Genomic DNA, 19614 nt, shown 5'->3' on the forward strand with positions numbered 1-19614 from the left:
ATATAATAGCAATATAACATCAACATAACAGCAATACGACAGTGAAATAAGAGGAACGCAACAGCAGTACAACAGTAACACATCAGCAATCACACTATACAGATATACTACATCAAATGGAAAATCCCAAGTTTCAAGATTCACATATCCAGACCAATCTAAGTGCAATTGGTACAAACCCAGATGACTGAGCATGAATATTCAATAAAACCTAACCCAAAGCAATTAAAGCCAAAACGAATTTATCACAAACCCAAACAATCAAAATATAACCCATTTCACATAATCCCACTAATTTTAAGAAAATAACCATCAACACTATCTTTTCGAGGTCGGCAATCCACTAAAGCTTCAAGGTTGCAAGCAGCTATTCAGAAGACATACCTAAAGGGAGGGGTTCGCGATTCCAAACAGAGAGCAAGAGACCGAATAGAGGGAGAAAGATACATAACGAAGCTAGAGAGAGACACAGAGTTGCGCTAGACACAGAGAGAGCCAAGAGAGACACAGCGAGCTGCTTTAGACAGAAACCAAACAGAAACAGAGCTGTGCCAGAGAGAGAGAGAGAGCTGAGTGACCTAAGAGAGAACAAAATTTCTGAAGTTGTGAAAATTCAGCAATAAGTGGACAATAATTTTATATTTATAGGTGATAGTTGTACAAATATTGGGGGGGTATTTTTAGTTAAGATTATAAAATGGGGGGTATATACCGCTATTTCCCTAGTTTCTTCGTTGCCGGACATGTGCAACTAGCTAGATATGTACATTGGGCTGGGCGTGTGCGGAACAAGCCACTGGGCTGGTAGCGCCTACAACAAAGCCCTGGGAGAAAATGGAAATAAAAAACGTTAAAATGCTAGCAGTCGCTCGCCTGAGTTGCTCTAAACATAGTTGAAGCAGCATTTCACTTCTCCCTTGCTTCCCAGAAGAAACTCTCCATTAAAATTTGTAAATTATAATTGCCACGATTCGCCTGCTGAAACTGTACATTACACTCGCTGTTCCCAATCTCTATCTCTCGTATAAGGACTTGACATGGAAACTGAAGAGATACTAGCAGAAGAGCTGCTAAACGTTGAGGTTGAAATTCAAGGAGTCCAAGGTGCTTATCCTAAGCCCTCTCTTTCTCTCTCTCTCTCTCTCTCTCTCTCTTGTTTTTTTTTTTTTTTTTTTTTCAGCGTGATATAAATATTCTTAGCTTTAATTTGAAACCTAATCACTGAGGATTATGATAAACCAGAAAAAAAAGTATTAAGTGGAATAATTATTCATGAAGAATGTTGACTAATGGGAAAGTATATTGGCATTATTTGAAGTTGGGTAAAATTCAATCATTTTTTTAATGTTGGAGGACATTTTGAGTGCAAAATGTTTAGTTTGTTCATATAATTGTTAGTGTAGCCGCTGTTTTCTGAAAAATATTGATGGATTAATTCCAGAGGAATCTAGGAGAGTATGAAATTCTGTCATTTTATTGCTGCTAGGTACCTCGTGCACCAGGCTGCCCTTTATTTATAGTTGTATTAGGTTCAACTCATTCTTCAAGTTTGTTACCATTGGCTGTCGTTTTGTCGAGTCTAATTTGTATCTTAGGCTTTTAATTCATGTGACTTTTATGTTTTGGTAATCAATGGAGATAGTATTTGCTGATTTAAAATCAGTAAGAAAGATATGAGTAAATGTATTCTGATAGAATCCCCCATGAATGAGTTACAGAAGCTCTTTCACTTTTTTATATTCAGAGCACAGTGTGATTTATGCATATGTCTCGTTTCTCAGACCAAATCAAGATATTGCTTGACCAACAGGAGAGGTTATATGAAAGGCAATCTGAATTGAAGGCTATACTTGAAGCATGTAAAGAATCAGGTTATCCTGTTAATGGCGCTTCAACTACTGTGGAAGACTGGTCTGGGCCATTTGAGTGGGATTCTCAAGCTGATGATACTAGGTTCAATATATTTGGCATATCCGCATATCGTGCAAATCAGCGAGAGGTGACTTTGGCCTTTGGATTTTTATTTTTCAAATTTTCAGCTACTTTGTTTGATATTATTAAATTGTAAGCTCTCTAGTAAAAAAATTCAAAATAAGAAGGATGTTATTACACACTCCCCTAGGATATCACCTTCTTATTTGTAAGATGTTGAATAAATTCATGATTTAAGTCAGGTTAGTTGGGGAGACAGTGTGCTTTAAAATTCACTTAAGGCGGAAATTCCTGTGCAAGTGGTCAATAAGAATGAGCTCTGTCTGTAAGTAAGATGTTCTGAGTACATCATGTTTGAGCTTTAGTGAAACATTGAACATAAGTACACAAGAATTTTACAAATATTTAGAACAGTATACGTACGCATATGCATAGATATAAATCTATAGTAAAACCCCTCATCAGTTTCAGTTGGTTCTGTAATTTTTCAGTTAAGTAGGTCAATTTCCCTCTCCTGGTGATGTATATCTCTACAACTTCAGACAACACAGAATAACTGGATCCATCTAGCTTAATTGTGATCTGCATGGACATATTGGTGCTTTGCACTGTCACAGTTGAAGACATGAAGATTGGCAGCCTAGAGGAGAAAGAATCAGAAGTAGAGTTGATAACTCGATCATCACTCGTCTTTTCAAATTTAGTAGGAAAAAACTAGAGTAGTAATCAATCGGTAAAAAATTTGGAGGAGCTGCGGAAAAATGCCGGAAGAGAAGAAACAGTAGTAATGGCAGGAAAAAGAAAGAAAAACAGGGGCAATGGTGGCAACCAGCAGTGTCGGCTACTGGATTCTCCTCAGAATAGGTTGACCTGACCATTGCAATGGGTAGAATACTACTTGCTGGAAGAGTCACAGAGAAATAAGGTAGCAAAAACTAAGATACTGAAAGCCAGGGTTTGGGCAGGGACCGACGGGTGGGTAAGAAGTAAAAATCCTAGATATTTTTGTTGTAGGCTCTGATGCTGTGATACATGTAGAGAATATTTTGAGATAAATTCTGTATGTACTTCTCCTTCAAAAGGGTGGATAAAACAGTTACTTGAAAAATAAAAAGAAGGCAAGTACAAAAACTACACGTAATTACAACTCAGACCAACAGTTGGTTTGCCGTAGGTGCTTTGTAGAATACTTGTCTTATTGAAAGCGAAGAGTACAACCGAATGATAAAATTTCCCAAAGATTCCTAATCCTTGGAAATTAAGAATCTTATGTATGAGCCAATTGCTGATTCACTGAACTGTAGTTTGATGTATCATTTAATTTTGTATTCCAATACAAGTATTGGTTTTTAGTATCCATAGTGAGAGTTCCATTGGGATAAACCATGTTGGCTTTGGCTCAAGTGGTGGATGAATATGGTAGTTGGAGCTGTCAATGGTTTATCTTTATCCCTTACGAGGTGTGTTTCTTTTGATGGTATTGCTGATTGCTCTTGAGTAGTTGTAGCATTATATTGGCTCGCCTTTAGTTTCTGTAAGTACAATTTATTTTTCTCATCCCCATCTCTGTTTTTAGATTTACTGATAGTGGCTAATTGGTGTCAGATTATCAATGCTGTCATGAGTGGAAAAGATGTTCTAGTGATTATGGCTGCAGGTGGCGGCAAGAGCCTCTGTTACCAGCTTCCAGCAATTCTTCGTGATGGAGTTGCTCTTGTTGTTAGTCCTTTGCTTTCTTTGATTCAGGACCAGGTTCTCTTAAATTCTATTCTTCACTTTACTTGAACTGTCTCCTTAATATTTTAATCAGATTATTCACAATTACCATTGCTTCAGGTGATGGGTTTGGCAGCCTTAGGCATTCCAGCTCATATGTTGACATCAACTACTAGTAAGGAGGAGGAGAAGTTAATATACAAGGCCCTTGAAAAGGGGGAAGGAGATTTGAAAATATTGTATGTGACTCCAGAAAAGATATCAAAGAGTAAGAGGTTTATGTCAAAACTTGAAAAGTGCCATCATGCTGGTCGTCTATCTCTCATTTCTATTGATGTGAGTATGTCACCTTCAATTTTTCATTATACCTTAATGTCAAACTAGGCATATTTGTATATTGGTTTTATCTTCCTTTTTGTGGTCAATACTTGTTGATCTTTATCTGGTATACAGATACCTATCCTTCCTCAGAATTTTCAATTATTGGCATGACCATGTGTAGATTAGACGTGCTACTATGTTTGAAAAATTAGTATTAGAATTAGGGTATCCCCCGATACAAATGGAAAAGAATTATAGAAACTGAAGTTCATTCTTTTGTTACAAGTCAGCAATTTTCAACATCTTCCCCTACCCATATGTTCAGCTTGGTGAGAGCTTTTCTTAGGGTTCCGCTCTAGAAGATGGTGGATGAATAATATTATGGACAGAGTTGTTTAAATTTTGACATGAAGGCTCCATAATGGATTATAAACTTATAATTGGCTAGCTAATGTAGCATCGTTGGTAGCTTACTGGTACTGTTAAGTCTAGTGGTGTCTCTTAGCACAAAGAGCCTCCAAAATGGGGATCAATACTGAAAGATGTTTTAGAGTAAAACCAGGACGAAGTTTTGTCGTACAGGGAACACCAAAGATACACAGGAGCTTCTTCTTCTGACCAAGAATTTTTTTTTTTGATCTTGCACTTTGATCGTCTAAGTTCATGTCATATGCTTATTTAGTAAGTTTTACATGTGTGCTATTGAATACTTGAAACAAATGTTAGAATGCTGTATTGAATATTTATGCACTTGTATGTTGGTCTTTAATTTTAATTTTAAGGGTAGGTTCATGATGTTAACTGATGGTTTCTTCGTGATTTGCACAAATATTCTGTTCTGAAAGGCACAAACTTCGATTTGTAATTGGTGCATCCACACTTCATGTAGCTTAGTAGCTCAACTTGTTCTCTGTATTTGATATCGTGGGGTTTTGTACCTATTTGTTTACTGTGCCACTTTCATGGGATGTGACTTACTTTTATTAGGCATGTCTCCCACCTTTTTGACTGTTAATTGTTTGTGTTGTATTAATGTGTTATATTTTGAGTGTGTCATATGTAACATATGTTCATTTTGCCCATCAAAGCTTTTAGGATATCGTCCTCCTAAATGGTTTTTTTATTTTTTATTTAATACAATTGTTTACGAAGTTGGTTGCATATCTCTCTAGTGTCTAATCTTTAGGCTTATTTTACAGGAGGCACATTGCTGCAGCCAGTGGGGTCATGATTTTCGACCTGACTACAAAAGTCTTGGTATCCTCAAGACTCAGTTTCCCAATGTTCCTGTGATTGCTTTGACTGTATGTTATTTATCTATCCTTAATTCTTATATTTTTTTTAAGGGAGGGACTATTGCAGTTCCCGAAAAGCTTCTTCCACTCCTGCTATTTTAGAACATGGACAGGCAAAAAGGCCCAATTTAAAATTCCCACAAAATTCAATAGAACTTAAACTACCCTGTGTTCCTTATAAACAGGTTAGATATTGCAAGTTGTGGGCATGTTGTACTGCTGATTATAACTAACTACTCTTGAGTATGAATGAAGTGACATAGTGAGTGTATGATCACAGATGTATGTTTTTTTAATAAGAATATGATCAAAGATACCTTTTTTGAACAGTAACGCAGTTAGTCCTTATGCTCTTAATCAACATATGGACTAACTACTTTGTTGGTGGATTTAGGTATTAGGGAAGTCTATGGTAATAGAAAATTTTTGGGTGGTGTAGATGGAGAGGAACATAAGGATTTTTGAGGGAGCAAGCGATGCGGCAGTTCAGGCTTTGATTTGATGTTTTCCCATTGTGCTTAAGGGTGCTATTTTGGTTTTGATGGACATCTCATTCATCCCAATTGTATTAGTTTTTTCTTAATAAAAATTGTGGTAAAAATTTGTTGAATACTGGTCAGAAGCAAAGGAAAGCATGATAAAAAGGGTGTTCTTTTGGCTTTCAATCTGGCACAATGATGCTATTGAGTGTTTAGAACTCTGATAATAAAGTCCTTCAACTATTGGGGCATTTCTATCAATTCATATGACAGTAATAGGAGTGCAAGAAGCAGTTTAGGATATCATCTCCATTTCTTAATTATAAAGAGAAACAAAAAGAATGAAGTATCCATTTGTTTGTTTTAATCTCAAAATTTTGGGTGAGTTGATGTTCTTGTCGTCTATTTTGTAGGCAACTGCTACCCAGAAAGTCCAAAGTGATCTGATGGAGATGCTCCACATTCCAAGATGTGTAAAGTTTGTCAGCACAGTCAACAGACCAAATCTCTTTTACATGGTTTGTTTATTTGTTAATAGTTGCTGGCTTTGAATTTGAAGAGTGCAGATATAATTCCTTATTCATTAGGTACGAGAGAAGTCTTCAGTTGGCAAGGTGGTGGTTGATGAAATCGCAGAATTCATCCGAGACTCTTATTCACATAATGATTCTGGCATAGTTTATTGCTTTTCTAGAAAGGAATGTGAGCAGGTTTGTGTTTCTAATTTATTTTCCTGTCACATAATTTGTTTCTAGTTTTAAGTATAGCGAAGACTTTGAGGCCCTAATAATAGAAGACCAAAAGCAGACTATATTCCTTAATGGCTCCCCCCTCCCCTCTACAATCCTCTATAACCATTCTTTTACTTTTCAATCAAATAACCCATAGCACCACTAAAATGTCACAAATCCATTAAACTATTTCCTTATCCACACCTCGAAAACCCTTGCACCCTCATACAAAAAGGTAAAAATAAATGAAGCTGGTATTACCTAGCACCACTGTACATTCCTGGAATTGGCATAGTCTCGTTTTGGTCAGATTGCATTTAAGTTGGGGAGTTAGCAATGTTGACCCTTCCAAAATTGTCAAAAACATTATAGATATAGTTAAAGAAAAAAATCCTGAAATGATTGTAGGGTAAGCAAGTTTTGAAATATAATGCCCGAATTTGGTTGGTATTTATTACTTTACATTTATGATCTTAGGTTGCAAAGGAGTTGCGAGAGAGAGGAATATCAGCTCTTCATTATCATGCAGACATGGACGTAAATGCTCGTGAAAATGTTCATATGCGGTAATGTTGTTCACTCATTGTAGATACTTTGCAGTAAATTTGTTTTCATAATATGATTACTGGGTTGCATCACTGTTGTTTTTTTGTTGTTGAGGAAATTGCATCACTATGGTTAATTCTCATCAAAGTATGCTATTTTTGGGAACAAAATCTTACTGGGCTATTTTTGCTGCTGACTAAAGCTTACCTTGGATTTAACCTCTTATTAGTTACATTTCTTGAAACTCTGGATGTCTTCTCTCTATCCCCTTGATGAGGACATCTTTGTCAAACCCATTAGGGTTTACAAAAGAAAGAGATGGAAAAGGAAGTCATTTAATTTGTCTTTAAATCTGACAATTTTTTATTCCTGCGATTAGTTTCTAACTTGTTCTCTAAGTTTTCCAGATTTTAGTAAGATTTTTAAGTTTTCCAGATTTCAGTGGGATTTCTAAGTTTCCTATTTTATTTAGGTTAGAATTTCTGTTTTAGCAAGAGATTTTTTTATCCTATTGTCTCTAGGTTTTAGTTTGCTATAAATACCCCTCTCATGTAATTCATTATGGAGTTGAGTTGTTGAGATATTAAGTAAAGTTTATTTTCCAGAGATTGGAGGCTTCTTGGTGTGAAGCCAAACCCCTGGAGTGATTCCAGACCTCCTTGTTCGTTCTATTTTCTGTTTTCCATTGTTTTTGCTTCCGCTAAATACCTAAACACTCAATTCACCCATATCCTACATCACCCCCAAGTGTCACTAATATGAAATTCCGGTTTCTTTCCCAGATTGTGGATTCCTTATCCACTCTTTGTAATAAAATTTCAGTCTTTAATAAAATTATGTTTCTTTTTATAAAAATAAAAAATAAAAAGTATTAGTGCCATAGTAAGACAATACCCTGAATGAAGTATCAGACATCTATTTGGTTGTATCAGAGGAGTATTACTCCATACCCACAACATTTTTAGTATTTGTGCTTCGTAGAGAACAGGTAGTGGCATAAGAGTGAATAAGTTGATGATGGAGAGTGATATAATTGAGAGTGAGGATGAAGTGATTGGTTTCTTTGAGAGGTTGTACACTGAAGAAGTGAATTCAAGCTACATCTAGTTTATCAAACCAAAAAATATTGATGACACTACAGCTTTCAAGTCTAGAATAATGTCAGAAAGAGAAGTGTTCCTAAATTTAGGAGAGCTAAATCATTTGGTTGAGGCTTTGGGAAGGGGGAAGAAAGCTAAAACATTATGGGGTTGTTTGCTGTTCGCAGTTTTCTGGAACATTTGGTTGGAGCACAATAGAAGAATCTTTGAGGATTATAAGGGTGCGGGGGTAGAGAACTTTGAGATAGAGTGAGGTTCTGGGCAGCTTTATGGGCATCGGTCTTGGCTGATTTTAAGGATTATGCTGATTCTTCTATAATGTTGAATTGTTAGCAGCTTTGAAGTGAGAGTATAATTTTTTGTTTAGTGAGCATGTTCTATTGTACTTCCTTTTGAGTTGTACTTTCTTGTTTTTACTTGTTCTTTCCCAGATTATGGATTCCTTATTCATTCTTTGTAGTTAGCTTTTTTACTTTAGTAAAATTATGTGTCTTATATTTAAAAAAAAGAAAAAAAGGAGAAACAGATGCCCAACGCGCTACCCAATACTTGACCTTATCCCACACCTCCTCCACTTCCAACCCTCAAACATCATCAGAGATCTGTTGCTTTCTTTCCGACCAAATAGCCTAATCGATAGCCATCATCATACAGCCCCATATTACTTAGTCTTTTTTCCCCCACCCAATAAAGTTTGTCACCCAGCAAAGAAAAACAGTCTTTTGGTGCCACCCAACTAACAGTGATCTCATTAAATAAAAGGCACCATAATTTCCAGCTAAACCAGCAAGACAAAGAAGTATGATTCACACTCTCCCCCGCACTCATGAATAAAATACACCAATGTGGCATAACAACAATCTTGGTCTACATCTTTGGAGTAAATCACAGGTGTTAACATTCTTGGGTACCACCAACCAAACCAAAACCTTAACCTTGGGTGGGACCTTAGATTTCTAAATCAGGCTGAAAGGAAGAAACAGAGGACCACCTGGTATGGGTCTCAGCCGATTATACAAGTCTCTAAACACCATATTCTTGCATCCTCTCTATATGGAAATAATCTCACCTCCTCCAGAAAACCTATTTAAACTCAATTGTCACCCTTTATTGTCTATTCTCGGCAACTAGTATTACCGTTATGGATGTTGAGATTACTCTGCCTTTCTTTGAAGTTATTTATTTAGTTTGTTGAATGCTTATTCATTGTCATGTGTCAACATATATTCTCTTGTTTAGTCACTTTCTGGATCCCCTTTTGTATGTTTGATGATACAGGTGGAGTAATGGAAAACTACAAGTCATCGTTGGCACGGTATGCTTGTTTCCAGTTCCCTTATTCATTTTAGAATCTTCTTTTTTGCCAATTGATATTCCTTACACCTTAGCTTGCATATGTGTTCCAGGTAGCATTTGGCATGGGAATCAACAAACCAGATGGTTAGTATTTCATAATGAGCTGTTTTGCTTTGGGGTATATGGCTTCTGCTATAGAAATTTATATATAAATATCCTACTTTGCATACTAGTTTAACAGTATGCGGGGACTTGATTAATTTGGTGGTTTTCTAGTCATCATATTGGAACTTGACTCCTATTTAGGAGCAGTGATTTCATAGGCACGCGCTTCAACGGCACAATACCATGTAGGCGTAATCGAGGCTTACACGAGGTGCGCTGGAGGCGTGAATGTGCAATTTAGGCGCAAAAGCAATATATCTAGGCATCTCGTTTTTCTTTTCAAAGCACCCAGGGCCCGAACTATGTAGTTTTGGCCCTCCCATAAAAAAACTTTAAAACCCCTATCTCAGTTAGACAGACCTGATAGCTAGCTATCCATTTCCTCCCAGCAGCTGCGCTTGACTTCTTCTCTCTTGGAGGGCAATATTTCCCCACATTCAACCTCCTAAACACTAAACTTAAACAACCCATATAATATTTATTGAATTCGGCATACAAAAAGTGATTCCTACCCATTTTCGACATCTAGGGTTCAAAGGAAGCTAGGAATTTCAGAACCTAGGCTTTGGACAATATGTTTTTCAATATATATATATATTTGAGGGATCCCTCAAATAATTTGATTTGAGTGACACCCTTTAGAGTACCGTACAAATTTTTTCCAACAATTGAAACCATCTATTTTTTAAGTCTTCTTTCATAGATCATCCTTGCAAAAAATTAGACAAATCGGAAACCATTTAGACATCTAATGGTGTCCAACAAAATCAATGAACACGGTGCTTCAAGAAAGTACTAAAATTTCAATAATTTAATTGAGTGATCAAATGATATCGGATTCAAGTGATTTTTTGTAGAGATGATCTTCGAATGAATATCTACAAAATAGAAGGTTTGGATTAATGAATTACAATGTATGGTGGGCCCTACAAGGGTGTACCTCAAATAATTTGAGGGATCCCTCAACCAAAGCTCACTGTATATATATAAGAGGCTTTGCAGCGAGGCTCTCGATAAAACGCCTCGCTTTATGCGTTAACGTTTTAAAACATTAATTGGGAGTCATCGATTAAGCATGATGTTTCTCAAAACCATCATGCTTACAGGCCAAGATATTCCAAACTACCCCAATATACGCATGCGTGTGCGCACACATCCACACAGTCTCTGTACCGTACATAAAGCTATGAATCTACAAAAATATTCACTGAATTAAGAGAAACTTAATAGATTATTGAATGCTTATTTCACTTTAAAATTTCTCTATCCCAAATAGGTATCTAATTTGCTCATGTCATATGTTAAACCAAAGACAAAAGAGCTTTTAGCTAGAAGCTTCCATTTTAATTTTAATTTTTTGAAAAGAGACATAATCTATAAAAAAATTATAAAGAATTTTTTTTCTTCAATTTGATTTAAAATTTACACTACTTTTAGACCGTTGGTCTAAAACTTTATCATGCTTTAATTTGTTCAATCAATGAATTTTATTTTTGGTTTGTTATGGGTTGGGTTGATAATTGATTTTATTTTGTTAATTCGTTTGTAGGGTACTTGGTGTGTGATTTTGGTTTCTGCAGATGTCTCATCTAACCTGTAGTCCAGTTTTCAAACAAACTATTTTAATTCATGCTTTTCATGAACGCGCACGTAGAACGATATTGATGTATCCCTCGAAATACCCGTAAATTGGAGGCCCGATACTATATGAATGGCTGATTTTCCATCCTTGCTGTAGTTTAGGGAACTGCCTTGTCCCCTATGTTGTAATTTTCTTTTCTTTTCAATGGAAATATTTTGTTCTTCAAAAAATAAAAAATAAAAAGATAAAGAAAGGATAGTTTTGAATACAATAAATAAAAATAATTCAGAATTTCAAATTGTTAAGTTTTATATGTTAGAAAACCGTCATATGTCATGCAACTTCTGCAAGCCACGTATCCTAAGCCATGGTGCAGCTCATATAGGGGTGGATGGGGTCAGGTTGGTCTAATGTTCAAAGTCTAAAGATCACAGACAGAAAGACTTATGCAATTGATGCTTTCTTCTTTTATGTTATTTCCCTGTGCATTGTCTGTCATACATGGACACTTTAAGATTTATTTTTCTGTTATATTTAATACTTGGTAACTGCTTGTAGTCAGGTTTGTCATCCATCACAGCCTAAGTAAATCAATGGAAACATACTACCAGGTTTTGTGCCTTTCCAGCTACACTTACATATTCTTTAATTTTATCCCTTCTGTAACCTTCATTGCTCCAGGAAAGTGGCCGAGCTGGACGAGATGGACTCCCTTCTCAATGCCTACTTTACTTTAGACCTGGTGATGTTCCTAGGCAGGTATTATTTTCTACCACAGCACAACTGTACAATTTCCTAGAAGATGATGTAATCTTCGAATTTGACATTTCTCTGAGCAGAGTTCAATGGTCTTCTATGAAAATTCCGGATTGCAGAACCTTTATGACATAGTACGATATTGTCAGGTAGTGTCCTCCATTTTAAGCATCACATTTTCTGCAGGCCACAAGCTTCAACTCAGCTTAAACTGATGCATCATAGAAGTGCCTGATTATTGTCAATTATGAAACGAATCTGAACTATCCACAAAAAATAAAATGGAAATAAAAATACAGGTGGTGCTTGCCACCAACCAAAATAATCATTCCATCTTCCCCTAAAAAGAAGTAATTATAATTTTACCCTTTCTAAAAGTACGTAGAAGACAAAAAATACTTATTTTACCCTTTGTCTTGCTTGAACAAGCACCTTAATTTATGGATCTGTTCTTCTGATGTTGAACATGTGATCCTTTCCAAAAAAAAAACATATTCTCTCTTGATTTGAATTTATTTTTGAGTTTACATACTTATGAGGACTGAATAACAATTACACTCATTGCATCATGATGAGAAAGTCATACCTCTTTTAGTTTCCTAACATTTCTAGCCTTGGGCCGGATACATTTAAATTTCTGCAATACTTGTGCTTAATCTAGCATAAGATGTAGAGTCTTATCGATTTCTCTTTACTGTTGCAGTCAAAAAGACAGTGTCGCCGTAGTTCGTTTTTCCGCCATTTTGCTGAGCCATTACAGGACTGCAATGGTACCACTGTTTTATTGGTAGTTAGTCTCTGTGTTCACAAGCACATGCATATGCACACATGGGGACACAGTTAGTTAGTTTGGTATTACAACTGCCTATCTCTAATTTAAATGCAATCAATGCTATCTCAGGGATGTGTGACAACTGTGCATTTTCAAATGAGGTTAAAGAAGTGGACGCCTCTCGTATGTTTTTCTGAATTCTTTCCAAAAGAGTACAATCCTTTATTAATTGTCTGTTATTTTATATTATGCATTAATGACATTGGTGTTGCTTCATTTCTTTTTGTGGTTTCTACTTAAGCAATTTCAGTCTGTTCCTTCCACGTAGCCTATTACATTTTGTCTATGAGAATTTACTCTCTGTGTGTCTAGTTATTTTCACTTTGTACTCAAATGACTGTCATCACTAATTATGTTTTCACTAGTCTTCCATTATGTCATCACAATAGAGCGGACAAGATATCCGCTAGTCTTAAATACAGAACGATAAAACTAAAAATCACAGCCGTGTTCCAGTCAGAAAATATTGAAGGAAAAGAGAAAAAGCCCAAATGCAAACCCTCTCCGACAAGAAGTCCAGCTCCTCCGGCCGTAGGACAACCTAAAAAATTCTTCAACGACTCTATCCAAATAGCTGAGTAAGAATGGTTAGATTCCTCATTTTAGCAATGCCGTGTATAATGCATGACTGCATTTTGTTGCCAACAAGGAAAGATTATGGATTCTTAGTTGTGAAAATGATGAAAGAACCAAAAAAGAAGGAAGAATAAGGTTTATAAGCTCGAGGATAAAAAGGGTAACAATCTTATTCTGAAAAAGCAAACTAGATTAACCTTTGGGAGAGATTAACAAAATCTAGATTAGTCGGACTCCTCTTCCCAAATGACAAATCAAAAGTTGTAGGCTTCCATTAGAATGGTGGTGTGCAGAACAACCTGATGAAATTTGAATTGTCGAATTACTGAATTTCATTGCTTAAATGCCTGGGATTTTTTCTTTTATCTTCCAGGATTTCATTAGTATGGTAGTATGCCAAACAACCTGATGAAATTTAAAATGTGTTTGTTTTGAGTAGTGAGAAAAATACTTTTCTAAATTTCGCTCATTTGGAACATCATGGAAGTGTCATGTCCTTGTTTTTAGTTGTGTTACGTGTTGATTCAGTTGAACCTTTTGATAATACCCTTCAACCTTCTGTTTTCAGAGGTGAGGGATAAGCATCGCCGTATAACATTAATACTGCAATTTCTTATGTAGAATTCTTAGAGTCTAGTTTGATTAAACTATCAATTTTCATTCATTCGGTAAAACTATTTGTGGTCACCCGTCTTAAATGCTTATATCATCAGCTGGCTTTTTTTTTCTTTCTTTTCTTTTAGTTTTTGGTCTTTCATGAAAATAATGTGCACGCATATTATACACTTGGAACAGTTATCTTTGATGCATAACATTGGCGTGCTTTGCAGGTCATGCGAAGCTTATTATTTCTTTGCTGCAAGATACACAAGAAAATGATCAGAGATTGACAGTGTTGCAATTAGTTGATAAAATTAAAGTAAAGCACAAGGAACTAGGTATGTTTTATTGCTTAATAATTTAATTATTTTTAACTTAGATTTTTGGTTCCAATGGAAATATACCGTATAGCTCAGAGACACCACATATCAATAAAATGTTTCTAATACCAGTAAGTCTTGGTACATTATTTCATTTTAATTTTAATGTGGATCACTTGCTAGTTCAATGTATTGATCAACCTTCCCCGCCATAATATTGTATTATTCAAAGAATGGAAACTTATTTTTGGTGTATGAAATACTCAGGTTCTGAGCTGAAGAGGGAGCAAATAGAGCAGCTTGTCATACAGCTCATATTAGATAGAAGTTTGGTAAGTAGCCTAACTTTTGGACCTTTTAAAAGTTGATTGTTCTCAAATTTTACTAGCTGGTTTTATGAAAATATGGAAAATTTTGAGTTTTAAGTTTTAACTAATATTTGTTAGTTTGATATGCATTTTGACCCATTCCATAATCCCTTAAGATTTTGGGTCTGGTGATCTCCCCACATGGTATCAGAGCTCTGGTTGTAGGAGGTCCTAAGTTAAATCTCCAATCCCCATTGCCTGCTTCTTTGTTGTTTTTAAAGGTGCAGAGTGGGTGATTTAGCGGATGCACTTTAAAGAAAAAAAAATAGAGAAATCCTCTCTAGGACCTTGAATTCTCAAGGGAAGATAAAAAAAAAATAAAAGATAGATGTAAATCTCCAAAATCTGGAAGTTTTGATAAAATTGTATAAAGAAGCCGTGTACTAAATCCTTTTAAAAGAGTATTAAAACAACGGTTACAGCAACCATAGCATCCTAGCCCTTAATTACTTTAATCCTGGTAATCCTGGCCCTCCAAAATACTTTAAACTCACATGACTGTAAAGACTAGGAGCATAATGATTGTCTCCTATATTAAATAACACATAAACAACTAAAGCTTCTTGGATCTAGTGGTTGTAATTTGTATAAAAATATTCAATGAGCTAGTCCTTTATTGTTGATACAAAATTATTGAATGCATCAATTTCTTGGTCCCTTATAATACTGGTATTTTCTTAAAGTTTCTGAATTATTCCTAGAAAACATGCGTATCTTACCTGAACAAATTAAATTAAATTAAATTAAGTGTGTCAACTTTGACTCTGCCCAACCCAGCGCATTGGCAATTTCACTTGTGCATTTGTTTGTTTTTGCCCAGAAATTTGTTTGCTTGATGTGCATTATTTACTCTTTTTTTTTTCCTCATTGAACAACTCAAAACAGCAGGCAGTGCTCCTGTATAACAACCTATAAGTGATTGAAATTTTTAGAGGCAAAAAGATTGTCTCCTAATTTTTCTCTCTATAAAGTATGCAATCTGTTAAATCTGATGTAGGCATATTATTAATTTAGTTGACCCTTTGTAACTATGCATGATATGGTTGTTTCAAGTATGTTCTGTTCTCGATGCAGAAAGAAGAATTTCAGCATACAGCTTATTCCACAAATGCATATGTAACAATAGGACCCTTGGCAAAGCAAGTATTGCATGGTAAGAATGAAATTTTTTTTTTTTCTCGAAAGATGTACCATATAACCATTGTGTACTGAAAATCTATGTTTGATTTTCCAGTGTTTCTCTTTGTATTTCCATATTCTGACACAGATATTAGTTTTTATGTTAACTCCAGTATTATCGAAATTCCTAAGTTCTGAAAGTTTCAGTTTTGAGGAATTTAATTTTGAGAATAATAACATTTTTGTAGCATCACTGGTGCCTTTGTCTGGACAGCACTGTCAAAACCCCTATCTGAATTGGTTCTGTGTTGAAAAATCTTAACTAGTTTAACATTGTCATGATACACCATGCTAACGTCCTACTCAATGTTGAACCTTCAAGAAAAGATCAGTATAGTAAAAGGAAGAGATTGATGATTTATCCCAATGACATTATGCTTAGTTAATATTACAAGAAATTTTCCAGAAAATTTAAATTTGTGTTGTGTGTATATATATATAACCAATAAAAAAAAAGGGTTCTCTTACCATAGAATACTGAATTGTGAAGTAAAAATAAGATTGTAACAATCAGGAACCAATACTGCCTACCTGGAACAGTTAGGTTTGGAACTTCTAGGCTGATACAATAAGTTGGTTGATTACTGCTTTGCTTGTTACTTGTTTTGGTTTGTTTGTTATTTATTCATTTTATTATAATTATTCTTGGCATTTCTAGAAATACGCACTTCTAAGAAGGCTGCAAACTTTGCTGTGCTCTTCATGCTTCCTTTAAGATACTGACAATGACAGTCAAGAGTAGCCTTTTCTGTTACTCTTAGTTTGAAGTAATACTACAGTTCATAGTTTACCTCAAATTTTTTTGTTTTTTTCGGTCAATATAGTTTGCTTTTATGTACCAGTTCTGTTGATGAAGTTGGCAAAACAGCCTTTACCTGTACCCTTCTATGGACGAAGGTGGCATTCTAACAGTGAGCATTACAAGTATTGAGCCATTTTTCATTTTCCATCCCTTTTGCACTGAGTTTCTACTTCTGTTCTCAAGACTAGCCCATATGTGTATCCATTAAGAAAGAAAAGTGTTATAATACTGTTGACTCCTTTTTGGTTTATTTTCTGGTTATGCTCTAATTGGAATCATTCCCTTATCTTTTCACATTTAGGGAAGTGCAGTGTTAAACTTGAAATTTCTAGCGGACAAAATAAAGTAGCTGGTATAAAATCAGTTAAACGCAGTTGTGCTTCCTCTGGTTTGGAATTGAAGCTAGACGAGCTGAGAAAGGAACTCTCCTCAGTTCATGGAGGAATATTCCCGCATTCTGTTCTCTCGACTCAACAAATCAACATGATAAGTGCCCAGAAGCCAAATTCTATGGAACTGGTTCGTTTCGTAAACATTACTCTTCCATTCAATATATTCTTAGCCATATTACATCAACGTGTCAAGTTAGTGGGAGCTTGTTCCTGATATAGCTGTCTCTAGAACAAAACCTACAAGATATATGTCTAACTGCCTTTTCAAAATTTTGTGCAATTTGTGCCATCTAGTAAAAACGTATTTCATTCCTTTGCAGTTAGAGAATATAATTGGAAAACTCAAGGCAGAGAAATACGGAAGTAGAATACTTGAGCAAGTGAATACGTATGCAAATTCGACACAGCCGAAGGATGCCAAAGAAGATCAAGATATTGAAAATAGAGCCTCAAAAAGACTAAAGAGCAAAAAGCATCTTGTTCTTGTTGAGAGCAGTGATGATGAATCCTGACAGAAACAGTTCTGATTCTTATAAGTCTCTTTTCTTTGTCTTCCCACAACATAGCCCTTGTACTAAGGATGGGGCTCATACTTGAGTTCCGAGGCACCCTTGTCAATTTTGTGGTGTAGATGGAAATAGGAATCGAAAATTATGTTTCTTGCCAATATTGAGAACTGCTGAAAAGGTGTTGATTTGTTCAATCAATGAGAAAAGGGTGAAGAAGTCAATTTTCTATTTATTATTATTATTTTTTGGGTTTATTTTCTTATGGAGTTCTGATATCAAAATACTATCGACGTGACCACGAACACACACAAATGCCCTATCAAGCTAACAGAGTAATATCGTGAGGAAAAAAGAAACTAACATAGTACTTTTAACTTTTATTTTGAACCCTTAGATGTAAATAGATCTAACAGCTAAAAAGAATTCTAAAAATATTTGTATACAGAAGTTAATGGCGGGATGGCAGCGGGGGTGGTCGGGGTTGGGTTTGCCATTCGGGTAAAAAGAGGCCTGTAGTTTTGTCAAATAAATTCTTCAAGTGCGACATGCAAAATGTAATAATCTTATAGCTAAAGCGTTCTGTGGACGTTCTATAATCTTTTATATATATATATATATATAGAGAGAGAGAGAGAGAGAGCGCTTTCATTGAGGGATATCCTTGTAGGGCTCACTCCACATTGTATTTCACTAATCCGAACCAATTATTTTTTAAATAATCATTCAAAGATCATCTTTACAAAAAAATCACTTGAATCCGATATCATTTGACCACTCAATTGAGTTATTGAAATTTTAATACTTTTTTGAAGTACCGTGTTTATTGATTTTGTAGAACATAATTGGATATTGAAACGGTTTATGATTTGTCAAATTTTTGCAAGAATGATCTATGAATGTAGACTTAAAAAATAGATAATTTGGATTGTTGAAAAAAAATTCACAGGGAACCCTAAAAGTAAAGGGTGTCTTTCAAATAAAATTATTTTAAAGATCCCTTAGGAGGGGACTTATATACTGTTTTACATGACTATTAAAATATATGGATGCAACAAAAGTTGTCCTAGTCAATAAGTTCAAGGAGATATGGAGATAAACTGTATATTACTTGCAGGGTGCAGTGACAGTTTGTCTTCTCAACCATGCCTACAAAACTACAATCCCTCTCCTATATACACTTGCTTAAGAGTGAAAACTACACAAATTATCTGTTGACCAAAAAAAAACCTACACAAATTATCCTTAAGACAATCAACCGACATTGGTGAAATTGCCAAATGATAGCTGCCGTGCACTTGCTTACTTAAAAGATATGTAATCTTGTGGGAATATAAGGTATGTTTGGTGGGCTGGCTTGGATTGGTTATGATGGGCTCTGAAGCATTGAATTGGGCTTATTTAAACTGGTTAATAAAGAATTGACCTTGCTTTATCTTTTACTCTAAGGTCCCGTTTGGTTCACGGAATGGATTTGAGGGGAAATCAATTCCCATGTCATTTCCCAAGGAATGGGAATGAAAGATTCCTTTCCTACGTTTGGTAATGTTGGGAAAGTAATCGGGAGATTTCACTTTGTTTCCTTTCCCATGTTTGTTTTGAGTAGGAATGGAAAACAAAATTTGTATAATTTTCCAATTATACCCATATTAAATCAAATAAAAAAAGAATGCATTTAATGATACGTTGTAATTATAAATTGTTCATAGGGACAAAATAGTCATGAAAATTGTGCATTGAATGTTGGCACATTTTCCCAAACTTTCCCATGAGGAGGGAAAGCAAAACCCAAGTTAAGAGGGGGGCATCACTTTCCCCCCTACTTTCCCATGTGCCAGGAATCCGTTTCCCATTCCCGGACTTACCAAACATGGGAAAGCAATTGAATTCCCATTCCTATGCCTCCTTTCCCATGAACCAAACGGCCCCTAAAGAGTGCTTTACTAATGTGAATGCTGGTGTAGATGTCTTTTGAAGAGCATAGTGAAATATTTCATTTACAAAAACTAATATTTCCTGAGAAACAATAACACCAAGCGTAAGTTTACGGCCATTTCCAACCATAATGGGGATTGTAGTAATTCTGGTTTTACACTATTTGGAGCTAAAGCTAAATTTCC

General features: G+C 35.4%; 1 protein-coding gene across 4 annotated transcripts; it reads left to right on the forward strand.

Moving 5' to 3' along the window:
- Positions 1-805: 805 nt before the first annotated feature.
- Positions 806-17740, forward strand: RECQL2 (RECQ helicase L2). 4 transcript variants are annotated; one of them, XM_021969672.2, is made up of 21 exons: positions 809-1104; positions 1782-1999; positions 3538-3684; positions 3769-3984; positions 5169-5273; positions 6157-6261; positions 6331-6453; positions 6952-7040; positions 9399-9435; positions 9527-9560; positions 11722-11774; positions 11845-11922; positions 12003-12068; positions 12623-12689; positions 12821-12874; positions 14158-14265; positions 14515-14579; positions 15690-15768; positions 16637-16705; positions 16898-17115; positions 17309-17740. In XM_021969672.2, exons 1-21 carry the CDS (start codon positions 1038-1040, stop codon positions 17498-17500), a joined length of 2190 nt encoding a protein of 729 aa, XP_021825364.1. In that variant the 5' UTR covers positions 809-1037; the 3' UTR covers positions 17501-17740. The 4 variants fall into 4 exon arrangements, with proteins under 4 accessions (XP_088109396.1, XP_088109395.1, XP_021825364.1 ...); XM_088253270.1 differs by lacking the exon at positions 17309-17740 and having other exon boundaries at positions 806-1104; positions 16637-16718; positions 16898-17054; XM_088253269.1 differs by lacking the exon at positions 12003-12068 and having other exon boundaries at positions 808-1104.
- The last annotated feature ends 1874 nt before the right edge of the window (positions 17741-19614 follow it).

The sequence above is a fragment of the Prunus avium genome, chromosome 5 (genome assembly GCF_965620075.1).
Source record: "Prunus avium chromosome 5, drPruAviu1.hap1.1, whole genome shotgun sequence".
NCBI classification, from domain to species: Eukaryota; Viridiplantae; Streptophyta; class Magnoliopsida; order Rosales; family Rosaceae; genus Prunus; species Prunus avium.

Excerpts from the sequence above, each read along its gene's own strand:
- RECQL2 (XM_021969672.2), top strand. The coding sequence starts at position 1,038 with ATGGAAACTGAAGAGATACTAGCAGAAGAGCTGCTAAACGTTGAGGTT. Across the intron at positions 6,454-6,951 it reads CTAGAAAGGAATGTGAGCAG|GTTGCAAAGGAGTTGCGAGA; the intron begins GTTTGTGTTTCT and ends TTATGATCTTAG. Across the intron at positions 11,775-11,844 it reads CAATGGAAACATACTACCAG|GAAAGTGGCCGAGCTGGACG; the intron begins GTTTTGTGCCTT and ends TCATTGCTCCAG.